Source organism: Nyctereutes procyonoides, unplaced genomic scaffold (genome assembly GCF_905146905.1).
Source record: "Nyctereutes procyonoides isolate TBG_1078 unplaced genomic scaffold, NYPRO_anot_genome, whole genome shotgun sequence".
Taxonomy (NCBI): Eukaryota; Metazoa; Chordata; class Mammalia; order Carnivora; family Canidae; genus Nyctereutes; species Nyctereutes procyonoides.
This window is the reverse complement of record NW_026575132.1, coordinates 30,196,935-30,218,798: the sequence shown is the minus strand read 5'-3', so window position 1 is coordinate 30,218,798 and position 21,864 is coordinate 30,196,935. Positions and strand designations below refer to the sequence as shown.

The following is a 21,864-nucleotide window of genomic DNA, read 5'->3' as shown; positions in this document are numbered from 1 at the left end:
GGGGGTGGGGGTGACTGGGTGACGGGCACTGAGGTGGGCGCTTGACGAGATGAGCACTGGGTGTTATTCTTTATGTTGACAAATAAGTCTTTCCTACCTTAATAGTAGGTACTCACTGTCTTCTAAGAGAGAGCTCTCCGGGGTAGGTACCCCGTGCAGTGTCAGGTGCCGGGGAGGTGGTCTCACCTCACCTCCGGCAGGTTCGCCTCGGCCTTGTTCACAGGAGAGAGCATCCCCTGTGGGTTTCTGGCTCCTGCAGTACCCTTGGCCCAAGCTGACTTAATTACTCTGGCTTATGATGTGCATTAATACCCAGGGGGGAAAATCCATTCAGCTGTTCTTCTTCAGAGTTTCTCAGCTTTTCTCGGCCCCTTGCTCCTGCATGTTTATTTCGATCAGATTGTCAAGGAGTGCACAAAAAATATTGAAAAAGTGCTGCTTTGCGGAAGCCTCTGACAGGACATTTCACCAGGCCCGTGATGGCGAGGATGGGCCCACGGGTGGAAGGTGCATGTACATCATGCCCAGGGGAGTGGCAAGAGTTCACTGTTTGTTTTAAAAACCCACCACGTTCAGCACTCAGATATTTGTGCTTTTTTGTTAATACCATCATGAAAAAGGAAGTGCCTCTGAAAGCTAACTGCCCTGCTGATGCATGTCCGAGGTGATGCGGCCAAGCCGGGACCTGGAGCTGGAAGCACAGGGTGGGGGACGGCTTTTGGGACAGGATGTGGCAGACGGGCTAACTGCTCACCATCAGAACAAAGAGTAGCCCACAGACCCACCTCACTGGCAGGTGTTATCCAGAGCTAAGCACCATCCAGTGATGAGGCAGCGAGACTTTTCATTGCCCATGAAGTAGCTGCCGTGACATTGCAGCTTGGACGCTGGGTAATAAGACTGATGGTGGGGGTCGTAGGATGTGGTTTGTGCGCACACAAGTGAGGGTGCGCCGGACGCATGGGTGTGCTTTCAGTGTGGGGTGCATGAGTGTGCAGGGTATGTGAGTGTGCTTGCGGTGTGGGAGGGTGTGGGTGTGCAGGGTGCATGGGTGTGCATGCAGTGTGGGGGTGTGCCAGATGCACGGGTGCACACAGTGTGGGGGTGCACCAGACGCATGGATGCGTGCTCGGTGTGCGGGGCATGTGGGTGTGCTTGCAGTGTGGGGGTGTGGGGCACATGGGTGTGCTCGCAGTGCATGGGGGTGCAGGGCACATGGGTGCGCTGCAGTGTGGGGGTGTGTGGGATGCATGGGTGCACTTGGCAGTGGGTGTGTGGAGCATGTGCGTGCACTCGGAGTGGGTTGCATGGGTGTGCACGCTGTGGGTGTGTGGTTGAGCTCACAATGTGGGGCATGTGCCAGCCCGTGCAGTGTGGCTGCGTGTGTGTACTGTCGGTGCCTGGTGAGTGCATGTGGGGGCATGTTTTCCTCTACAACGTAGATCCAACCTCTTGAAATGTCGAGGTTCGAGAAGATTTGCTGGCAGGACGGGAATGGGTGCGTGGTGTCCGCTGTCCAACCAGCCCTGCATCTTCACAGCGTTTTGCCACTTACCCCAGGCAGGCAGGAGATACTTTGTGTTTTCCCTGAGAGTGGCCTCCTTCCTGGTAACTGTGTCTATTGCCCGGAGCTTCTGAGCTGACATTTAGGACTACGGGAGGCAGTCTGTCGTGTTGGGAGCTCGAGCCCCAGGCACGGGACCCTGGTGAGGGCCTGCGATCACATGAGCAGGAGGTGCTGCTCTCGACAGCATTTTCAAAGTACACATGCCACGTGGTCGTTGAGGATTCAGCAGACCGGTGCCCATACACCCTGGGACGAATGTCACATAGCACAGCCCTTCAGGACGAGGATTAAGCTCCTCCTCCCTCCCATGTGGCGACTCCACTCTGCATGTCAAAGGGACTGCGCCACCTCTGGGTACTGGAGGGCCCCGCAGTCACTCTGACTTCGCTCTTGTCCGCAGCCCAGATGATTTCCCCCAGTCCCACAGCTTCTGTGTGTGGGCAGGTCAGGCTCCCAGGCTGACTTCTCCGTCTGAGCCACTTCCCAGACTCCAGGCTCAGCCTCTGCGGCTCACACCGCCCTGTCTACGCAGCTGCCTGCCAGGTGCCCCCTCCCCCATCTCAGTAAACGTGGAAGCCTGCAGCTTGTCCCCCGTGTCCTCTCCGTACACGGACCAACCACCAGCACATCCTGGGTCGGACCCCTTCTCAGAGGAAGTTCCATTCACCTGGCTGATGTGTTCTCCTTCCCTCTTAACGGGAAAGCATGCTGAGTTGTATGGAATCATGGTGGCCCCGAGACTTCCACAGCGAAGAGAGAACTCTTGTGTGAGGTACAAGAGTGGGGGCCCGGGGGCCAAGATGGCAGAGATTGTGCATGGAGTGGCCTGACCCCCTTCACCCTCCAACCCCCAAGAATGACGCAGCTGGTGTCTGCATGAAACCCACAGCAGGTGCGTCCAGCAGCTTTATTCCCGACTGCCAACCCTGGAAGCCACCAAGATGCCCTGGGGTGGGCGATGGATCCGTGACCTCTGGTCCATCCAGGCAGGGGGTGGTGTTCAGTGTAAAAAAGACGAGTCAGGAAGCCCCAAGAAAATGTGGAAGAGGCACAAGTGCAGACCAATAAGTGAGAGAAGCCTCTCCGAGAAGTCTACGCACTGCACGATTCCCACTCTGGAATCATGACCTTCTGGAAAAGGCAGACACGGGCACAGTAATGAGGTGAGGGGCTGCCAAGGGCTGAGGACAGAGGACGAGCAGGTGAGCACAGAGGGTACTTAGGGCAGTGGGACGGCTCTTAGTGGCCCTGTCCTGGTGGGTACAGGTCATCACACACGTGTGCAGACCACAGAGCGTGTGACACCCTGTGACCCGATGAAGGCCGTGGGCTCTGGTGATGAGGATGTGTCGGTGGGGGACCTTTCAGTGTAACACGTACCCTCCGACAGAAGCACCCATCTCGGGAGGCTGGGGCAGGGGGTGAGGAAAATCTCTGTACCTTTTCCTCAGTTTGCTCTGAACCTAAAACTGCTCTAAAAATGTAAAATCTTTTTTAAGAAAAAAGACTTTACATTTTTTTAAAAATTACTGAGTTTTTGAGGTGCTTGGGGTGAGTGGACAATTTGTAGAAAAAGACGGTGCTGAATGTTGCATCTGGAAAGACAAAGGGCAGAGGAGGAGCCCTGACTCAGTACCGGGCTTCCCCAGAGCAGGGACACGGGGGTCACCTCCGGGACTGGCAGGGTGGGCGGCAGGGCTCCAGGTGTCTGGGCGTCTGTGCCGAGTTTCATTCGTTCTCCAAAAGGCAGGAAGGCAGAGCTGCCTCCGGAGCAGAGGCCAGGACCGTGACAAGGTCAGAGTTGAAAGTCCAATGTCGGTCAGCTAGCCGTGGAAGTGGGTTCAGTGAACACGCGGCGTGTGTCGCGGAAGGAAGGAGCTGTGAATGGTGGCGCCATGAGCAGCCTCTCGCCTTCCCCCATCAGCGACAGCATCTGCCTGAACATCGGAAGGGCCCATGTGCTTACGGTGGTGGTTTTGTTAAAGTCGGCTTGCGCGGCTGCTGTGAGCATCATGGGGAGCAGGGATGACGAGCGGTGGGCTCCGTGGAGGACCTCTCCGTGGGGGACAGGCCGAGGGGACAGGCCGAGGGGACAGGCAAGGCGCGGAAGGATGCCCGGGCATCCGCACTCCGCTCCCAGCCACATTGTCCTCCTCTGGATGTGAGCGTCTGCACTGCCCCTTGGGCCCTGGACACAGTCCCGGTGAGCTCCCGTGGGCTGGGGCCTGGACCTCTCCTCCCGCCAGCTGCTCCCGTGTCCTGCACTCCCCGCCTTCCCAGCCTGCTGTGTGGCCGCAGGCCCCGCATGGACCCGCTCCCTGCTTGGTGGGAGATGAGCTGCCTGCTGTCACGGTGTCTGGTGCCCTGCGTGGTGCAGTGGACAGCCAAGCACGTACTGTGACCTCCACCGGAACTGGCTCACTTGAACCATCTAGAAGCTTCCAGAAATATTGTGTGGAAAGGATGGAAGTTGATATGTGGCCAGGGTGGTCTGCTTGGAAGCTGCCCCTGATCCCACCAGATTGATGGGAATCATGGACTGTGAAGTAAAGTAGCCTAGGAGCTGAATTCTTCATTGTAGCTTCAAGAAAGTGAAATACATTGATGGTGGAAGATTTTGAGAGTGTTTCGGGTTTTTACATTGAAATGTCTGAAAGCCACATTCTGTCATACGTATTAGTGATTTCTTTCAAACCTTGTTTTGTTGTTTTTAAAATGTCAATTTTTCTGCAAAAGATGAATGGGGATATCCACTTGCATTTGTCACAAGATTGCTTTGCCGTCTTTCAATGGAAATATGATTAAGAAGATGGGTAGGTCATCGGGGATTATCTCCCCTTCCTTAGACTGTCTCATCATTGTCTGGACGGTTCCCTTGTCCACCTGCCATATTTTCAATGGAAATATGATTCTGTTTTCTTTGTTTTCCTGAGAAGATAGATCCAGAAAGACATTGATTGCTGAGACCAGCGTCACAAGCATGAGCACATGCTTGTGCTCTTTCTAGTTTTATGGCCTCAGGTGTCACACTGAGGTCTTTAATCCGCTTAGACTTTATTCCAGTGTATGGCCCTGGAGGTGCAGCCTGGGGAGCAGAGTCGGGGATGTGCCATCCTGTCACGTGGGGACGGACTGGTGACTGCACCTCTGGCCACAGTATGCCATGCTCACAGTCCCCTTGTCTCCTGCAGATGGGGACACCAAGGTCTCACCTCGAAGGCGGTTCTACACGGCGAGCCTGCCTCCCGAGGGGTACATCCCAGCTCCGCCAGAGCCGCAAGGCAGCCCGGCCTCCGAGGACACCTCCAGCAGCGATGACGTGGGAGGAGCGTGCCGTGTCTCAGGTGAGGCGTGATTGCACGGCGTCCTACTTGTTCTGACGCACTGGAGCCCCCACAGGGAGAGGGTCAGGGGAGCACGCCGCTGTGCGGCCACACGGTGCACTGCTATGTGTCTCGCAGTCACTGGAAAGGACCATAGGGAACTGGTAACAACGGGCAAACAGACTCAGGGTGGGCAGACATTCAGCTGGCACGGAGCCGTGGCCGTAATCGCTGGTAGGCCAGGGAAGGTCTGCTGTTACATACATCGCAACGTTAATGGTACTTGTTTCCGTTCACATAGAACTTTTTTTCTTGATTTTCCACTTTTTTCAGGGTTTCTGAGATTGTATATCAATTTTGTAACAATGGAAATAATTTATTTAGCATCTTTTTTGTGGAAGAACTGAATGACTATTTTGCTTTTGTGGTTGAATGTCCTGTGGATGGAGTGATGCCCCTGCTTTGGTGCATGTGCTGGTATCGCGTTAAAGCAAATAAAGAGGAATTTGGAATTGCCAAATGAAAATTTACCTAGATGATTTTTTAAAAGGTATAAACTAAGAAGCTATACTAAAAGCCTTAATTAATTTTAATATCAAGAAAATGTGGTTTCCCTGTACATTATCCACCCGAGTCCCTAACGAAAGGATCAGAAACCATAAAACCAAAAATGGGGTTGCTAAGGAATAATCAAGGTGTCTTTTCAAGCCCTGTTGAAAATTGTAGGAAAATCATTATCAGGTGAATAGATTATTTAATTAGAAAATATAAGTATAGGGGCACCCGGGTGGCTCAGGGGTAGAGCATCTGCCTTTGGCTCAGGTTGCGACACTGGGGTCCTGGGATGGAGTCCCCACATTGGCCTCCCCGCAGGAGCCTGCTTCTCCCTCTGCCTGTGTCCCTGCCTCTCTGTCTCATGAATAAACAAATAAAATCTTTTTTAAAAAAGTGAGGAAATGTAAGTATGTTCTTAGGAAAATCAATGACTTTGCTGAACATACCTCACGTGTACTTAGTATATTCGGTAAAAAGCATGTGCGATTCATTCCCATGAGGTGGACACAGTCCATTCTGCTCACCCCATGCTGCTCTGCTGGTGAGGCCGGCCAGGACCAGGCCTGTCAGGGGTCCCAGTACCAGAGCGTGAGTTGGCCCTGCAGGCCATGGAGCTGGAGTGGTGTCTGCCCAGGAGTTACAGAGGTGGGGTGCAGCTGGGCGGAGGGTGAGGGCAGGGGAGTGGGACCCTGACAGCAAAGGTGAGGGCAGGGGAGCTGGGTCCTGAGAGCAGAGAGTGAGGGCAGGGGAGCTGGGCCCTGATAGCAAAGGTGAGGGCAGGGGAGGGGCACCGAGGGTGCGTTTCTGTGGAATTCGGGTGACCTGAGGATTAAGCGGCAGGGCGGTGAGGGCAGCTTCTCCGCAGCACACAGGCCCTGTGCACCTGTCATGGCCGTGACCCGAGTGATGGACCCCGCACCCGCTGCAAGGATCAGGGGCAGTCCACCCCAGAGCAGCGCTGGGCCCCCCTCGGTCTGTCTGTGTGGATGTCTCGCCGCAGCTGCAGGGTGAGGGCTCCTCTTCCCCCCACCCCAATACCTGCCGGGGGCCCCGTGAGCTAGGCTCCAGAAGCAGCCCTGCCCGCTTTTCCAGAAGAGCACAGAGCTCGCTCCTCCTTCCAACCCCCGTGCATGGTTCACTGTACCTGCACCCAAAGCACGCAGTGCATGGTGCTGCTGGGGACCCCATCTCCACCCTGCCGCTCCCCCTGCCCGGCTGCAGGGCGCTGGTGGGGACCCCCGTCCACCCGCCCTCCCCACCCCACCCCCTGGCTACAGGGTGCTGGCGGGGACCCCTTGTCCACGGGGCCACCGCCCCAGGTCACCAGAGGTTTGGGGATGCCAGAGCACCCAGCCCGGTGGGGGATGTGTGGGGCATGGTGGAGTCCCCTCCTGGAGCCCCCTTCTGTCTGGATCATCCCCAGCCCTGCCCCCCAAACCGCCCCATGCAGGTCACCCCACACTGCCCTCGGGGAGCCCCCCTGTTGGGTCGCCCCTGTACCAGCTTGGTGCCCTGTCCCCTGTCCCTGCTGTGACCTCACACCTGGGGCAAGAAGCCCCCATCAGGTTAGTTCCAGGCTATGCGGATTAGTGTACACGGGTTCACTATGGGACAGGCCGGCGCTCGCCAGGTGTCGCTGCAGCACTGCTGGCTCCGTGTGGCTCCATGTGGCTCCATGTGGCCAGATTTCGATCCGGGTCATCTGTGAGCAGAGCGGATGCAGATGTGGACTTCTCTGAGGTTAGTATTCTTAGGGACGCACCCTGGGAGCCTAGGGAGAGGAGGTGCACGGTCAGACTTGGGGACCCCGACTTCCACTCCCACCAGCACCTTGATGCCCCTTTCCAGAAGAAGTCTGTGCCTGGGGGCTCCCCTCTCAGACATTCAGCTTTCTGTTGTTGCCCACGTGGGTTGCATGATGTCTCAACCAGCCAGAACCCCGGGCCGTCACTTGTGGCCAACTGGGCACTGGGCCACGGGAGGCCATCCATTGTGCTCCACAGCCTCCTTTGGGTGGAACCCTGCTCTACTCCCCGCCTTGCTGCACCTTGGGGTAAGGCTGCCCCATGTGACTTCCCTTAATCCAGGACCTCACCTGGAAGTCCTCCAGGGCTGCCGGGTACTAACTACACCTGGCAGGACTCGGACCCAGGTGCCTGCTAGTGGAACCTGAACAGATGGCAGAGGCGGTGGTGAGAGAGAGCCATACCCCTACACACACCCCAGGCTGGTGTGCTGGCGGCCAGAAACACATCACTCCATCCCTGGGCTTTGGGGCGCATTCCCTTGTGCCATCAGGTCGTGAGCGTGCTCTGCACCTGCTTTATGTCAGCACCTTCTGTAAAAGCAGCGTCTTGAATTTCATTTTTAATGTAAGTTGGTGAAAGGCGTGGAGATGGATTTTCATAGTTAGCTTGTTTTTGTAAAACTGTCATTTAAAACTTTGTTCTTCATTCAATGTCCATCCACTGGTGTTGATAGAAAAGTCCCGATGAAAATTTGTTGTCGCATTCAGTGCTAGAAAATGCTTGGGTTGTTAGGAACTGGTATTTGCTGCTGCTTATTAGACTAGAGATATTTTACACAGATACGCTCTTTTCACTTTGGCTGCTGGGAAGCTCAGTTCATAGGTTTTCGTTGTCTTTATCAAACTGCAGTTGTTTCCCTTGGTCTCTCCTCTGGTGGTGACCTCTCCCCACTTCTCAAGGCTTGGTCCCTGCTTTCAGATTGTGCTCTTTAGCTGTTGATTGTTCTAAGCCACGTCCTATTCCTTTTGGAAGTAAGAGTCAATCAACAGTGTTCAAGCCTGAGTTCACTTCACTAGTAAACGCCTACACGCATTTCTTTGAGTGGTGTGGTTGGTCCTGGGACCACAGAGGCGGCAGGTGGGGCCGTGCCTGAGGGGCTCGTCACTGCGCATGGGCAGCCCAGGTACCTGCCAGCAAGCCGCAGCACATACCACAGGAGCCTGGCAGGTGACCCTAGGACACCCCCACGTGTGCAGAGGACGCCCCACAGCACAGGCCGCCTGGTCCTGTGAAGCGCCTGGCTCAGGGACGACAAGCAGAGGGCGGCAGGGGCGCGGGGCGAGGCAGCCGTGACGCGGCCAGCCATGGGCGCATCGCCGTGGGCACAGCCTGCGGCGGAGGGACTTGGACGGAGGCGCCGAGCGGGGCCAGCCACAAGGAGGCCCTCCCTGTAATTAGGGTAACGAGCACACAAAGCCCTGCGGTGAAGTCGTCCCTGCGGCCTTGTCCCTTGACATGTGTCCCGCGCTGGCGCCCGCCCCCTGAATGGTGGCCGTTGGGCAGAGCCGTGCACGCAGGCCTGTCTTCCCCGAATGGCCGGTATGCATGCTTCTCCTCCCCGCGTGGACCTGCTGCTCATCCGCGGCCCGCCCCCGGCTTCCCCAGCTTGGCCCTGCGTGGAGGGCTGCGCACCACGTGGCACTGCCCAGACAGACAGCCTGTCCCCGGAGGGCTGCGGGCGCTGGCCCGGCTTCTGAGAGCTGGCTGTGGCCGCGCCCGCTCAGGCCGTTGAGCGTAAGCCATGCCCAGGGTGGGACCGGGCCACATGGCTCAAGCACCCCACCGTGGGCAGCACCCCTGCTGCCCATGGACACACCGTTGCCCTCCCTCTGCCCTGGGCTCCGTCCCCGCTGCCACCCCAGCTCATGCATCGTCCTCACGCCGGTAAAGTCGGCCCAACACCTACGTGGAGAAGGCGTACACCGTAAGTGCGGATGTCTCTCCAGGTCTCCCAGAACAGGTCTGTGCGTCGGTGGTGCCGGCCCGTTTTAGGTTATGACGACATTGATATAACACCCGAGCTAACAGAGGTCATTAGAGCAGTTACAGTCTGCCCCGTGCCAGCGAACTGCACGTTAGGTTTTCCGGTCTCTCGCTTGGGCGATTGAAAAGGCCCCCGGGGTTCTCAGGCGTGTCCCGCCTGTGTTCCCTACGGCCTGTCGCACTGCTGGCTTCCAGGGAGCTCGCAAGAATGTTGGTGTGAGAGGCCCCCTGCGCGAGCCCTTCCTTCCTACACTTCCTGGGAAGGCCAGCTCCCTGCTTGGTCCACGTGCATCTCCAGATCCTGCACACGTTTCCCGTTGCATGACAGAGGCTCCTTGCCCTCGAGGGGCCTGGCCCATCTGCCTGGTAACTTTGCCCTTCCTGCCCCCAGGCAGGTGAAGCACGAGAGCAGGACCCCCATCAGCCTGGCTTTCAGCAGGTGGATCCAGCTCAGGACGTGAGGCAGGGTAGCTTCTGCTGTGATCCCCGCCTGACACAACTGCCCACCGGCCTCTGCCCTGCCATTCCCAGGGGTTCCCGCCACCCACACGCCTTCCACTGCACCCCTGCAGGTCCCTGGCTCCTCCCTCCCTGTCCCGCTCTCACACATCCCTCCTGAGGGCTCCGTGCCCCCACCATCTGCAACTGTACACCTGAGAAGTCCTCTCGCAAGCCCTGCTTCCAACCTGGCGGCGAAGGCTTGCTGGGCATCCCTTTGCCTTCCTCACGGTGACCTTGACAGCCCACGGTATCTCCTGGGACGTGCTCCCGGGCTTCCATCCTCACCTCTGCCCTCTGCCCACCAGCATCTGCAGGCCGTGGTCTATGTGTGACATCTCTCTCCTCCAGGCTCACTTTCCTATTCCTTCTAGTAGGGGTCAGGGCCCGGACTTGGGCCGGTTCAGTTAGGTTTATTGCAAGCCTTGTACCCATGTGAGCATGGCCCTTCTCCGTTCCTGAAGCACCAGTGCAGTGGGGTCGGGTCTTCAGCCAAGGCTGGGAAGTGACTGGACCCATTACTCACACAGGAGCCCGTGAGGAGAGAGCCAGTTTGCTGTCCAAATTCATAATCACTGTTGGCTTTGACCGTGTCCACTGGCTTTGAGCAGATGATCTGCAAAGTCATTAAAATTACACCTTAAGATTATATTCTGATATCAGGCACTAATGAAGCACTTATTGACGTGGTGGCTTTTGGGAGCCCGAGCTGATGGTGCGGCTCCCTGCAGACTCCCTGGGAGCCAGACGGCCATCCATCAGGTGTGTTGGGACTGGCCAGGCCCCATGTCGAAGGCCGGAGGCCTCAGACCTTGTTGTCCACGTCTGTGCTGAGGAGCTGGGGCCCCTGGCCTCTCAGGTCCTCACTGGAGCATGTAGCTCCGTGCCTTTGCGTGTTTGACCGACACGGTGCCATGGTTAACACCTGGAGTCTAGGTGGAGACCAAGGAGGTTGCTTGGCCAAAATCTGCTGACCAGGGGCTACGTCCCATAGGTGTCACACTTGTCACACTTGCTCAGCAGCTTCCATCCTTGTTCTGCTGATTTACTGCAGTGAGATTCACAGAGTTATGGGAGCACATTGGCTTTCTCCTGAGTTCCTCACAGGAGAAACCATGAGGGGCCTTGGAGGTGAAGGGAGCAGCTTACCCAGGAGGGGTTCCGCACATTCTGGGGCCTCCCAGTAGCCTGGTGGTGTTCTCAGAGGCTTGAGCTTATGCACATGCTCACATTTTGGTTTTTGGCATCTTACTGACACACACACCTGACGCTCTGGGCCCTTCCCCATCTCGGTGAAGTGAGCTAGCTGCCAACTTTGATCAATGTTTGATGGAGGACGATGTGGCTCGAGATGTCAGATTATTAATTTTGAAGTACTGTGCCAGTGCAATCAGCACAACTCTTCAGCCTGCCTTTAAAAAAGGAGAGGAGCCCCATTTGTGCTGATCACCTGTATTTTCTTACAATTCAGTTACATACTTTCAAACCATCACTGGTATATGTTCATGAGAAACTTGGATTCAAGAAATATTTGGATTTCGGTAAACTTACACTACTTCAGCTTTGCATGAATACCTTACAATAATAGGTGGTACTGTGGATTTTTTTTGTGGATATTGATTAATAATTATTCAACTAATAAACATTCCAGAAGGAGAGGACCTCCACTCTCACCACATGTATGCAACACAGCACTGGCGTCCTGGCCAGATCAGTCAGGAGGAGGAAGGAAGGAAGGAAGTCGTACAAATTGGCATGGAAAAAGCAAAGTTCACTATTGCAGATGACATGATAGTGCATAAAGTAAAACCCTTAAGACTCCACCAAAAGACTGCAGCAACTGATAAGTTCAGGAAGGATGTACAACACGTAATCAGTATGCCAAAATCAGTTCCAATTCTATACACTGATGAGACAAAGTATTAGAACGAAAAGTCAGGAAAACAACCCCATTTACAGCTGCATTAAAAAGAATAAGATATCTGGGAAAACTTAACCAAGGAGGTGACGTACTTCTTATTAGTGATTTTTTTTGGATTTGACGCCAAAAGCAGAGTCAATAAAAGCAAAGAATAAAATAATGTATTGGGACTGTATCAAACTAAAAGGTTTTACACAGCAAAGGAAACAACAGAAGAAAAGGGCAACCTACTGAATGGGAAAAATACTTGGAAATTATATATCCAATAAGGGGTTAATGCCCCAAATATAAAAATAATTCATATGACAATAGCCAAAAAGAGTCTGATCAAAAAATGGGCGGAAGACATGAACAGACATTTCTCCAAAGAAGACACCCACATGGCCAACAGGCACATGGAAAGATGCTCCACATCACCCTGCATCAGGGAAACACAGATGGAACCACAATGAGACACCCCCTCACACCTGTCAGAGTGGCTAAAATTAATAAACACAGGAAACAACAGGTGTTGGCGAGGCTGTGGGGAAAGGGGAGCCTCTTATTCTGTTGGTGGGAACGCAGGCTGGTGCAGCCACTGTGGAGAACAGGGGGAGGGTCCTCAATCAAAAAGCACTACCCTACGACCCAGCTCTTCCACTTCTGGGCATAGACCCTCAGGGAAGGGAAACAGATCTCAGATGCCTGCCTCCCGTGCTCGCCGCGGTGTTGTTGACAGTAGCCAAAATGTGGCAGCAACCCCAAGTGTCTGTCACAGGATGCACGGATAAAGGCCATACTGAGTATACGTACAACAGGACATTGTCCAGCCACGAGGAAGAGAAGTCCTGCCGTTTGCAACAACGTGGGTGGGCTTGGAGAGTATCCTACAGGAAGCAATCCCACACGGTATCCCTTACACATGGAACCTAAAGCAAAAGGCCAAGCCCTAGAAGCAGAGCACCGGAAGGTGGTTGCTAGTGGCTGGGAGAACCAGGGGGAGGCGGGTGGAGGGCCTGGTTCTTCAGCTCCACTAGGGGTCAGGTGGGGGGGTGGGCGGTATTCCCAGGGAGCACACGGTAGCAGCTCCGGCGTCCATGCCGCAGTGTCCAGAGGAGGACGGTGACGACTCCACCGGGGGCAGGCACGTGGGGCTGAGCAGGTTGAGCAGGCTGAGCAGGCTCTCGTCGCACAAGGTCACAAGTGTGGGTCCGCACGGACTCTGTGCAGTCACACCTGACCCTGTGACCCCAGGCCCGTGGGTGCTTAGAGTTCAGTGGGGGGCTCCGCCTGCGTCTCCAGGCAAGAAGGGAGATGGCTTGGTGGCGAGCGGGGGCGGTACAAGGTGAGGCGGATGAGGACTGGGGAGTCTGAGCCTGGGTGCTTATTCCGTTCCGTGTTGTCCTCGTGGCCGCCAGGCTCCCGACCCGTGCGAGGCCCCGTTCCTCCCATCTGCATCGTCAGGGGTATAAACGGACGGTTCTCTGGATCCTCTTCCAGCGTTCAGTGCTCGTGCCTTCAGATGTCCTTGAACTAGTTGTCCTGGAACGCGATGAAGACTGAGGGTCGATGGGAAGAGTTGTCCTTCTGAAGCACTATCTGTGACCTGCCCTCTGTCCCGCAATCAGGCACACAGGCCTGCGTAGCAGTCGAGTCCCCAGGAGAGGAGAGCGGGGAGGTGGCGGGACCCAGCCTGAGCTCTCTGAGGGCCGCCCTTCCCTCGGCACCGGTCACTGCAGACAGGCAGCAGGTGACCCGCCATGGCCGAGCCCGCTTTCTCCGTCGCATCCTCGTGGCCTGCCCCTACCGTGCACCCAGGACGGTGGCCAACCAGGAGCATCTTGCAGTGCCAAGCACTGTTGAGGGCTTTCTGAAGCCTCAGGGATGTGAGAGGCGCAGAGACCTGTTCTCCCGAGTGTGGCTGGCCGGACCTTCCGGGAGCCCCCGCGAGCCGCTCGCTCCCAAAAGGCACACTGACTCCAGGCTATCCAGTCTCCCATCACACGGACACAGACTTGGTTACTGGTGACCCCTGGTTTCACGTAGGATTTCACACATCTTCTCAAGGGCAGTTTACACCTTCCTGTAAATTATCCGTGAAATAGGGAATGAAAGACACTATAAACACGGGACAGGTATGTGTGGTCCCTGCTGTCGGCTACAGACTCAGTATAAAAATGGTAACATGGAGTTAAGGGTTTTACTAGGCCTGCGCCATACCCTGGAATAATGAGAACTAGAACCCCGTGAATTCTGCACATAAACCCCACTGCATCCCCACGCTCAGCCCCATCCTCAACCTCAGTGTTGTCAGAGCCTCTGAGAAAACACAAGTTTGCCCAACCCCAGTCATTGTGAAGTCACAGGTGGCCCTGAATGTGCCAGTGGTGGGTCTCTACTTCCAGCCGGCAGACCTTGCAAGGGCAGCCTCACCTCTGATGGCTTCTCTGAGAGCTTCCCACGGCCACCAGGGTCCCTGCTCCTGGGACCCCTAGATGAACCCTCTGGGGGCCCAAGAAGCCCCCGTTAGGAAGCAGTCAGGGAGACCCGAATCTCCCTAGATTCACCCCAGGTGATCTATAGAGAGCAAGAAACCCTGCATAGGGGAGTGCCGACCCAGGAGCAACTCTGGGTCCCGAGATCCCAGTGGACCACACGTTGCTGTACCTCCAGCTCCGAAAGACGGTAGGTGCCCATTTGTGGAGAAGAAAAATAAGCAACTTCTGCCGCCGACTCCCAGAGCACCGGAGCTCTGCTCTCTGCACGGCCTCCTTATTTTGGCAGCGGGCTGTCTTTAAAGAACTTTATTTTTTTAAGATTTATTTACTTATTCATGAGAGACACAGACTGAGAGAGAGGCAGAGACACAGGCAGAGGGAGAAGCAGACTCCCCACAGGGAACCCGATGCAGGACTCGATCCGGATCCTGGGATCACAACCTGAGCGGAAAGCAGGTGCCCAACCGCTGAGCCACCCAGGCGTCCCAGCAGGCTGTCTTCATGTTTCAGCAAGGACTGTCACTGGTGTGGTGTAGACCCGCACCGACTGGGAACTTAACTACTCTGCTCTGAGCATCCAGAGGACAGTGGAGCCGGACGGTGATTATCACATGCCTTAGTAGCCTGAGCTTTGAGTCTTGAATAAAACTCCAATTTCCTTTAAAATACTTAGCTTTTTTTTTTTTTTTTTTAAATGCAACACTGTTCAGCTGTGAGAATTGGAATAAGCGGAGACTGGCTATTTTTGGCATCTAACTATTTCTACTACCACAGTTCATCAAAATGTAGGTGCCAAATAGTCGTGGAGAAAACTTTGACAAATTGTGATCATTTTTAAAATTAGCATGCCTGAAAGGTGTGTTTTGGGGATGGCAGGTTTTCAGAACCAGTGTGCCTCTCAGATTATAAATAGTCAGGCCTCTGGTTCCCTAATATAAATGTTCCTCCAGCTTCTCTTGTGCATGAGGGTTCGAAGGAGGCAAGATTGTAGGTGTGTAGGGGCCGTGAGGACGGAACGTTCTAGAGTCGATGGAGGACCTTGTGTCTGGACAGGAGCCCCTGGCAGAGCTGCAGCTCAGACTTTTGTGAGGCGTGAGGTTAGGAGAGTGGAAGCCACAGAACCCTGGCATGTGGGGCTTCCCAAGGGCAGGGAGCTTGCAGAATGGAAGGGTCACGGCCTCAGATTCCAGTGTGTGGGCTGGTCCCTTGGGCTCCCTGGGCTGAGCCCCACCTGAGTGAGCGGGGGCCACACCCTTGTGGGCAAGGCTGCCCCCAGATGCCCTCCGACCCTGGGGGGCAGGGAGGGCTCCGCACAGCTCTCCCAGACGTGGCCTCGTCCCTGCCAGGCTGGTCCCACCCCGTGATGGCACTGAGCAAGTGGGAGGGTGGGGGCAGCCCTCATGGACTAGGCAGTGGTGTGGCCCCACCCGGAGGGGGCTGCAGACCAGGCACGAGGCCTCTGTCAGTGTGCAGGGGTAGGGGCCGTGAACCAGGAGGGAGGCGCACAGGCTCCCAGGTCCCGCCAGGACCTCCAGATGGAGGGAGGCCTGGGGCGGAGGGTGGGGGGGGGGGCAGTGGGCTGCAGACCAGGAGGGAGGCCTCGGGAGGGGTGGGGTGGTCAGGGGCTGCGGACCAGAAGGGAGGCCTGTGGGGGAGCAGTGGGCTGCAGACCAGGAGGGAGGCCGTGGGGGGCAGTGGGCTGCAGACCAGGAGGGAGGCCTGTGGGGGGAGCAGTGGGCTGCAGACCAGGAGGGAGGCCTCGGGAGGGGGTGGGGTGGTCAGGGGGCTGCAGACCAGAAGGGAGGCCTGTGGGGGAGCAGTGGGCTGCAGACCAGGAGGGAGGCCTGTGGGGGGAGCAGTGGGCTGCGGACCAGGAGGGAGGCCTCGGGAGGGGGTGGGGTGGTCAGGGGGCTGCAGACCAGAAGGGAGGCCTGTGGGGGGGCAGTGGGCTGCAGACCAGGAGGGAGGCCGTGGGGGGCAGTGGGCTGCAGACCAGGAGGGAGGCCTGTGGGGGGAGCAGTGGGCTGCGGACCAGGAGGGAGGCCTGTGGGGGGGCAGTGGGCTGCAGACCAGGAGGGAGGCCGTGGGGGGCAGTGGGCTGCAGACCAGGAGGGAGGCCTGTGGGGAGAGCAGTGGGCTGCAGACCAGGAGGGAGGCCTATGGGGGGAGCAGTGGGCTGCGGACCAGGAGGGAGGCCTCGGGAGGGGGTGGGGTGGTCAGGGGGCTGCAGACCAGAAGGGAGGCCTGTGGGGGGGCAGTGGGCTGCAGACCAGGAGGGAGGCCGTGGGGGGCAGTGGGCTGCAGACCAGGAGGGAGGCCTGTGGGGGAGCAGTGGGCTGCAGACCAGGAGGGAGGCCTGGGTGGGGGTGGGCAGTGGGCGGCTGGTGCTCAGCACTCCCTGTGCCAGGACGGCTGTGCTGATCCATGCAGGTGTGCTGCCCGTGTGCCGGGTCTGCACACACCCAAAATTACACGGTTCACTTGTCCATGGTGCTACAGGAAGCCAGGGGAGAGGCCAGGACAAAACAGGAACTGGGGGTCATCAGACCTGTGTTCTCTCTGCGCCCCCTGTTCGCCCCTGGCCATCAGTCTACCCCATCCCTCCATCCCTCCATCCGCCCCTGTCCCTCCATCCCCCTGTCCCTCCATCCCTCTGTCCTTCCAGCCCTCCCAGCAGGTGCCTGCGGACAGGATGCTGCTCATGGGTTTATACCACAAGACACACAGCCCTCGGGAGTTGGGTGCTGCGGGAGTGTCCTGAGACGGAGAGACAGAGAGAGACTCAGACAGATGGAGAGACATAGAGGCAGCCGCTCCCCCAAATTGGGGCAGCAGCCGCCTCAGAGCCTTCACTTCTGCCCAGCATTGGACCCGGGGCTTCAGGGTGAGCACATCTGGGGTGCCCAGAGTGGCTCCTGCTGGAGATGGGAGCTCACGAAGCAAAATAAATGATGCTGTGATGCTGGCCATACACTGAGTGCTCCGCAGACACTGCCATGGACATTCCCCTTGCCAGAGTCCAGGGGTCCCGTGACTTCGAGAGGGCAGAGAAGGGCCCGGCCTGGTCCCAGGAGTCAGGGAGGCCGCCGTGGAAAGGCCTGGTCACCAAGGCCAGTGTGGGGCCACAGGGCACTCAGCTGCAGACACAGCCCGGCACAGGGGATGTCGTCCGTCGCCGTGAGCACACTGGCCTGCCGTCTCCCGGGACCTGGTGTCCTCAGCCGTGGCCTGTCCCCCCCTGCGTCCCCTGCTGCTGCTGCTGCCCCGAGGGCCCAGGACCTGCCTCTGCACACCAGCCGTGGAGCAGCTGCTTTCCCACAGGCTGGGCCGACCTCCGGGGCTGACAGAAATGGACCAGCCGAGGTTATAGTGAAACATGGACAGCAGTCAAAATGAGGAAAAATATCTAAAGATCATGAGTTAAAAAAAAAAAAAAATTAATTCTCTTCTGACCAAAAGATAAGAAGAAAGAACCAGATCAATACATTGTGGTTAATCAGTTTCTTTTCCCACAAAGAAACACTTTTCTAGTGGGATTTTTGCATCAAAAATATAAATCCCAAGCTAGATGCTGTTAGGATTCCGTACGCACTGTCGATTCTTTCTTGCGGACACTCGTAGCCGAGGGGACAGCAGCCCCTGCACGCTGACAGAGAGTTCAGCTGCGCCACCGGCTCCGTGTCCTCTCGCCAAGTAATCGCTTGCTGACCGTGACCGTGAGGACGGAGCGCAGTGCCTCCGGGAGCCTTGGCGGAACCAGCCGGTGGCGAGGTGCCTGCTGGGCCAGCATCCGCCGCGGTGACAGGGTTTGTCTGAGGCTCGTGCGCCTGGCGGCTCGGGGGCAGGAGTGGCTCGCCGGGGACGCCGCCCGAGACTGCCCCGCCCGGCCTCTGATGGCTGCTGTCCCCGCGGGGTTTGTTGGTTTTACCCCCACCCCCACGGAGACTTCCTTCTTCGTCTGGTGTGAAAGCGATTCAGCAGCATCTTTTCTTTTCAGCGGCGCGTGCGTGCGCCCAGCGGGGCAGCTCCACCGGCTTGGCGCCTGGCAGGTTTGCCACAGGCCTCTCCGTCCGTAGGGCCTGCATACACGACGCGCTCATCTCCCGAGGCGTCAGGAGCTCTCTGCCACCTGGGGCTGTCTGGAGCACCGCCTGGCCGTGGCCCCCTGCACCCCGAGCGGGTGCCCCTACTCTGCGTCTTTGCTCAGGGAGCGGAGCCGTGTGGCGTCGGGGCACCCTCCAGCTCCGTCGTGTCCCCGGACCGCTGCTGGTGTTTGGTCACTCGCTGCTGTTATTCCACCACCCACCCTGCGTGTTGTGCTGCGTGGGCCAGGGGCTCCCCAGCTGCGGAGCGCTGTGCTTCCCCTGTGCACGATCCCGCGGGTGCTGTGTTTGCACAGCTGTCGCTGGCACCTGCCTGTCCAACTAGGCCTTCTGTCCCCGCCCCAGCACCATGTCTCACCTGCCGGCCGCCAGGACCTCCAACAGGTGGGCATCCTGCGCCTTCGACCTCAGGAGAGGCTCCCAAGCCATCCCCCCGCAGGCCGTGTTCTCTGTGGGTCTGCTGCAACTGTCCTGTGTCACAGGTAGAATTTTCCACTCTGTGCTGCACCCACTCCCGTCGGCGAGGCCTGCCTGGTGCGGCCCTCTCGCCCAGGCGGTCAGGGCATACACACCGCCAACCGCTGCCCCCCACCGGGAGCGCACACTCAATCTTCATTTCAAAATGCAACTTCATGCTGATTCACAGGGGCAAGGCGCCGCTATTTATGACTTATTCTCACATCCAAGTAACTCCTAGAAGGCACCAAAGTAATGTTTTAAAAAATAGGAATTAATGTTTTCATCCCAAGGCCACAGGACTGAAATTTTACTACCCCCCCAAATTGCAGCAGCTCTTATGTCCCTGACCCCTCACCGCTTGTCAGGATTGTAGCAGCGGTGAGGGTGTGTGTCTCCCTGTGGCCTCGTGCAAGGACACATCGCCGCTCGTTTATTTCAGGGTAAGTCCCGGGACCTGAGTTAACGTTGACAGTGCAGTAAATATCTGAAATCCCTTGTCCACTGAATTTGCAAGATTCTAATGGAAAATGAAGCCCAATATGTTTGCTCTGTTTCCATGTACAGAAAATATGAATTTTTGTTTTTGTAGATGAGGATCTTCATGCTCGGCCGAAGAGAAGAAGAGCAAGAAAGCATAAATCAAGGAAAAGCCTTAAAAATCCCAACAACGATGGTGCAGAACGAGCAGAAGTAGAGAAACAGCAGAGTCTTTTACCAGAAAACCTGCAGCCACGGCACGGAGATGGCCCCACAATTAGCAAAAATAAAAGGAGGAAGCTGAAGAAGCAGCAGCAGATGAAGAGGAAGAAAGCGGCTGGCCTCCTGACAGCGGCCTCTGGCGGCAACTTCACATACCAGCCAGAGGAGGGCGACAGCGAGTGGGCGGCAGGGCTGGAGAGTGATGGGGAGGAGGATGCGGAGGACCACGCAGAGGATCACAGGGAGGACCACGCGGAAGACGGCCCCCGTGTCCTCGGGGAGGGTTGCGAGGAGGACGGTGCCCGTGTCTTCAGGGAGGACGACGGGGAGGACGGTGGCCATGTCCTTGGGGAGGATTATGGGGAGGATGGCACCTGTGTCCTCGGGGAGGACCGCACTGACACCCACGAGGAGGACCACAGGGAGGATCACGGGGAGGACGATGAAGACACCAGTGGGGAAGATGTTAAAAACACCAACGAGAAGGCAGACGATATCCTAAACTTTTTGAAGTCAACACAAGAAATTTATTTTTATGATGGTACGTTCTTTACTGTTCTTTCAAATAATGGCATCCACTTATTTGGAAAAGTAAAGTATAGTAGAATATGTAAATGTTTAAAATATGAAATGTGAAAATATTCAGTGGTGAACATAAGTCTTTAGCTTTGAGGCAAAGACCAGAATGTATGGACTCTTCACCCGGGTTGGAGAGTGTCCCCGTGCTGGAGACGTTGCACTCCTCACGTAGGCGGCCACTGCACCTGACTCCTGTGAACCTGCCTCAGAGGCTGGCGGTGTTCTCAGCCAGCTCTGTTGCCTCAGGAAAGGTAAGTCCAGGTGGCAGGTGTGGTGGACTCACGTGCCTTGTCCTCAACTCACAGGGAAGGAAAAGTGCAAGCACGACTGTCTCCCCTGGGGCATACTCTGCTCCCCACATGTAACTGCGGGCTTCAGGTTTTCAGTGAGCGCCCTGGGCAGCTGTCTGTGGATGCAGGGGGTGGAAGAGGAGAGCAGATTGGTCCTCTTGGGTGGTGGTTCCTCAGGTTTGCCTTGAGCTTACTGACAGCTGACCTCAGGATCAGGAAGCAGCAGGTCCTCAAGCAGCACGGATGGAGGCGCCCAACATGGATGTTCCCATTCCCACCACACCCCCAGCGGATGCATGCCGGGCTGGGCTTAGCGGATCCCGATGCAAGTGAGAACATGACCCTATGGACAGGGTTGAGGAATGTTGGCTGTGTAGTCATTTAGGAGATAAGACTGATCTGAGCAAGGCAGAGAAAATAGCACTTTTAACCTTTAGCACATGTGTCAGCACTTGTACTGACAGAGTGAAAACAAGCGTTAACACACGTGCAAACAAAGTTAGGAGGAAGAGAGCTGGTGCACGGCAGAGCCGAGGAGCCTCAGAACCACCTCGGGACGGGCTCCACTCGCTGGATCCAGGAGGTTGTGCAGGAGCCGCCTGAGAGGGCAGACCTCGGAGGAGGTGACGGCACGCCAGGGCCGAGAGAGAAGCGCATGGCCACCTTGTGCCCCGGGGCGGCTGTCGGCTGGCCGTGGGCCATGCAGGAGGGTGATGGAAGGGCCGGCCAGCCCCTGGGAGCACACAGGTCGGCAGCACAGCGTCAGCAGCAGAGCAGGCCATGCAGGGAAAGGCAGGCACACTGCTGGGAATGGCCAGGTGCCCAGCCCTGGGTGCGAGGGTCAGACACCCAGGACCTTCAACAGCATGGTGGGCCCGTCGGGCAGCACAGAGGGCCACGCGCTCAGAGCAGGGGCAGGCAGGGCTCTCAGGCACCACAGCCTCCATGCTTACACGCTTACACTGGGCAGCAAAACCACAAGGAGAACGTGCTATGGAGGCACTAGGGTCATCAAGGGGCGTTTAAGAGGTGATTAAGTGCTCAAAAAACAGGGAGAAAATGGTGCAACATTTTTCTCCCATAGTCACCAGATAGCTTTAGTCTATTTAGATAGTCCAATGGAAATTCTGAGAAATATAACTCAACGCAGAGTCTAAGCAGCAGGTCAGGGTCAGCATGAGAATCAGTGGCTGGAAAGCAGGTGGGATAGAACCTGCAGACAAGGGCACATGGGCGGACAGGTCTGACATACACACCTTGGGGCCAAGGGGGCTTGGGGTAGATGGGGGTGGGACTGACATGCACCAGGGGAGGGGGACAGGTCTGACACAGGTGCACGCCAGGGCCAGGAGGGGGTGCCAGGGTGGGGAACGGGTCTGACATGCCTGTGGGGACTGGGAGGGGGTACGGGAGTGGGGGACAAGATTGACCTGCACGTGGGGGCCAGACAGGGGCATGGGGCCGAGGTATAGGGCCCGTGTGCAGAGGCAGCAGTTGGGAACGGCCGTCAGGTCACAAGGTAGGGCCGTGTTCAGTCCAGCAGCACGAAGGCGACACCAGCACAGCCGAAGCACTTTCTGTCGAGGAGCGAGGATGAAGGGT

At 56.9% G+C, this 21,864-nt stretch overlaps 1 protein-coding gene across 3 annotated transcripts in view; it reads left to right on the top strand.

Moving 5' to 3' along the window:
- ERICH1 (glutamate rich 1) overlaps positions 1-21,864 on the top strand; it is a 45,935-nt gene that overhangs the window by 20,222 nt on the left and 3,849 nt on the right. For all 3 annotated transcript variants that reach the window (XM_055345527.1, XM_055345528.1, XM_055345529.1), the window contains 2 exons: positions 4,759-4,911; positions 19,284-19,934. In XM_055345527.1, the coding sequence (XP_055201502.1) occupies positions 4,759-4,911; positions 19,284-19,934 (804 nt within the window). The remainder of the gene's footprint in view (positions 1-4,758; positions 4,912-19,283; positions 19,935-21,864) is intronic.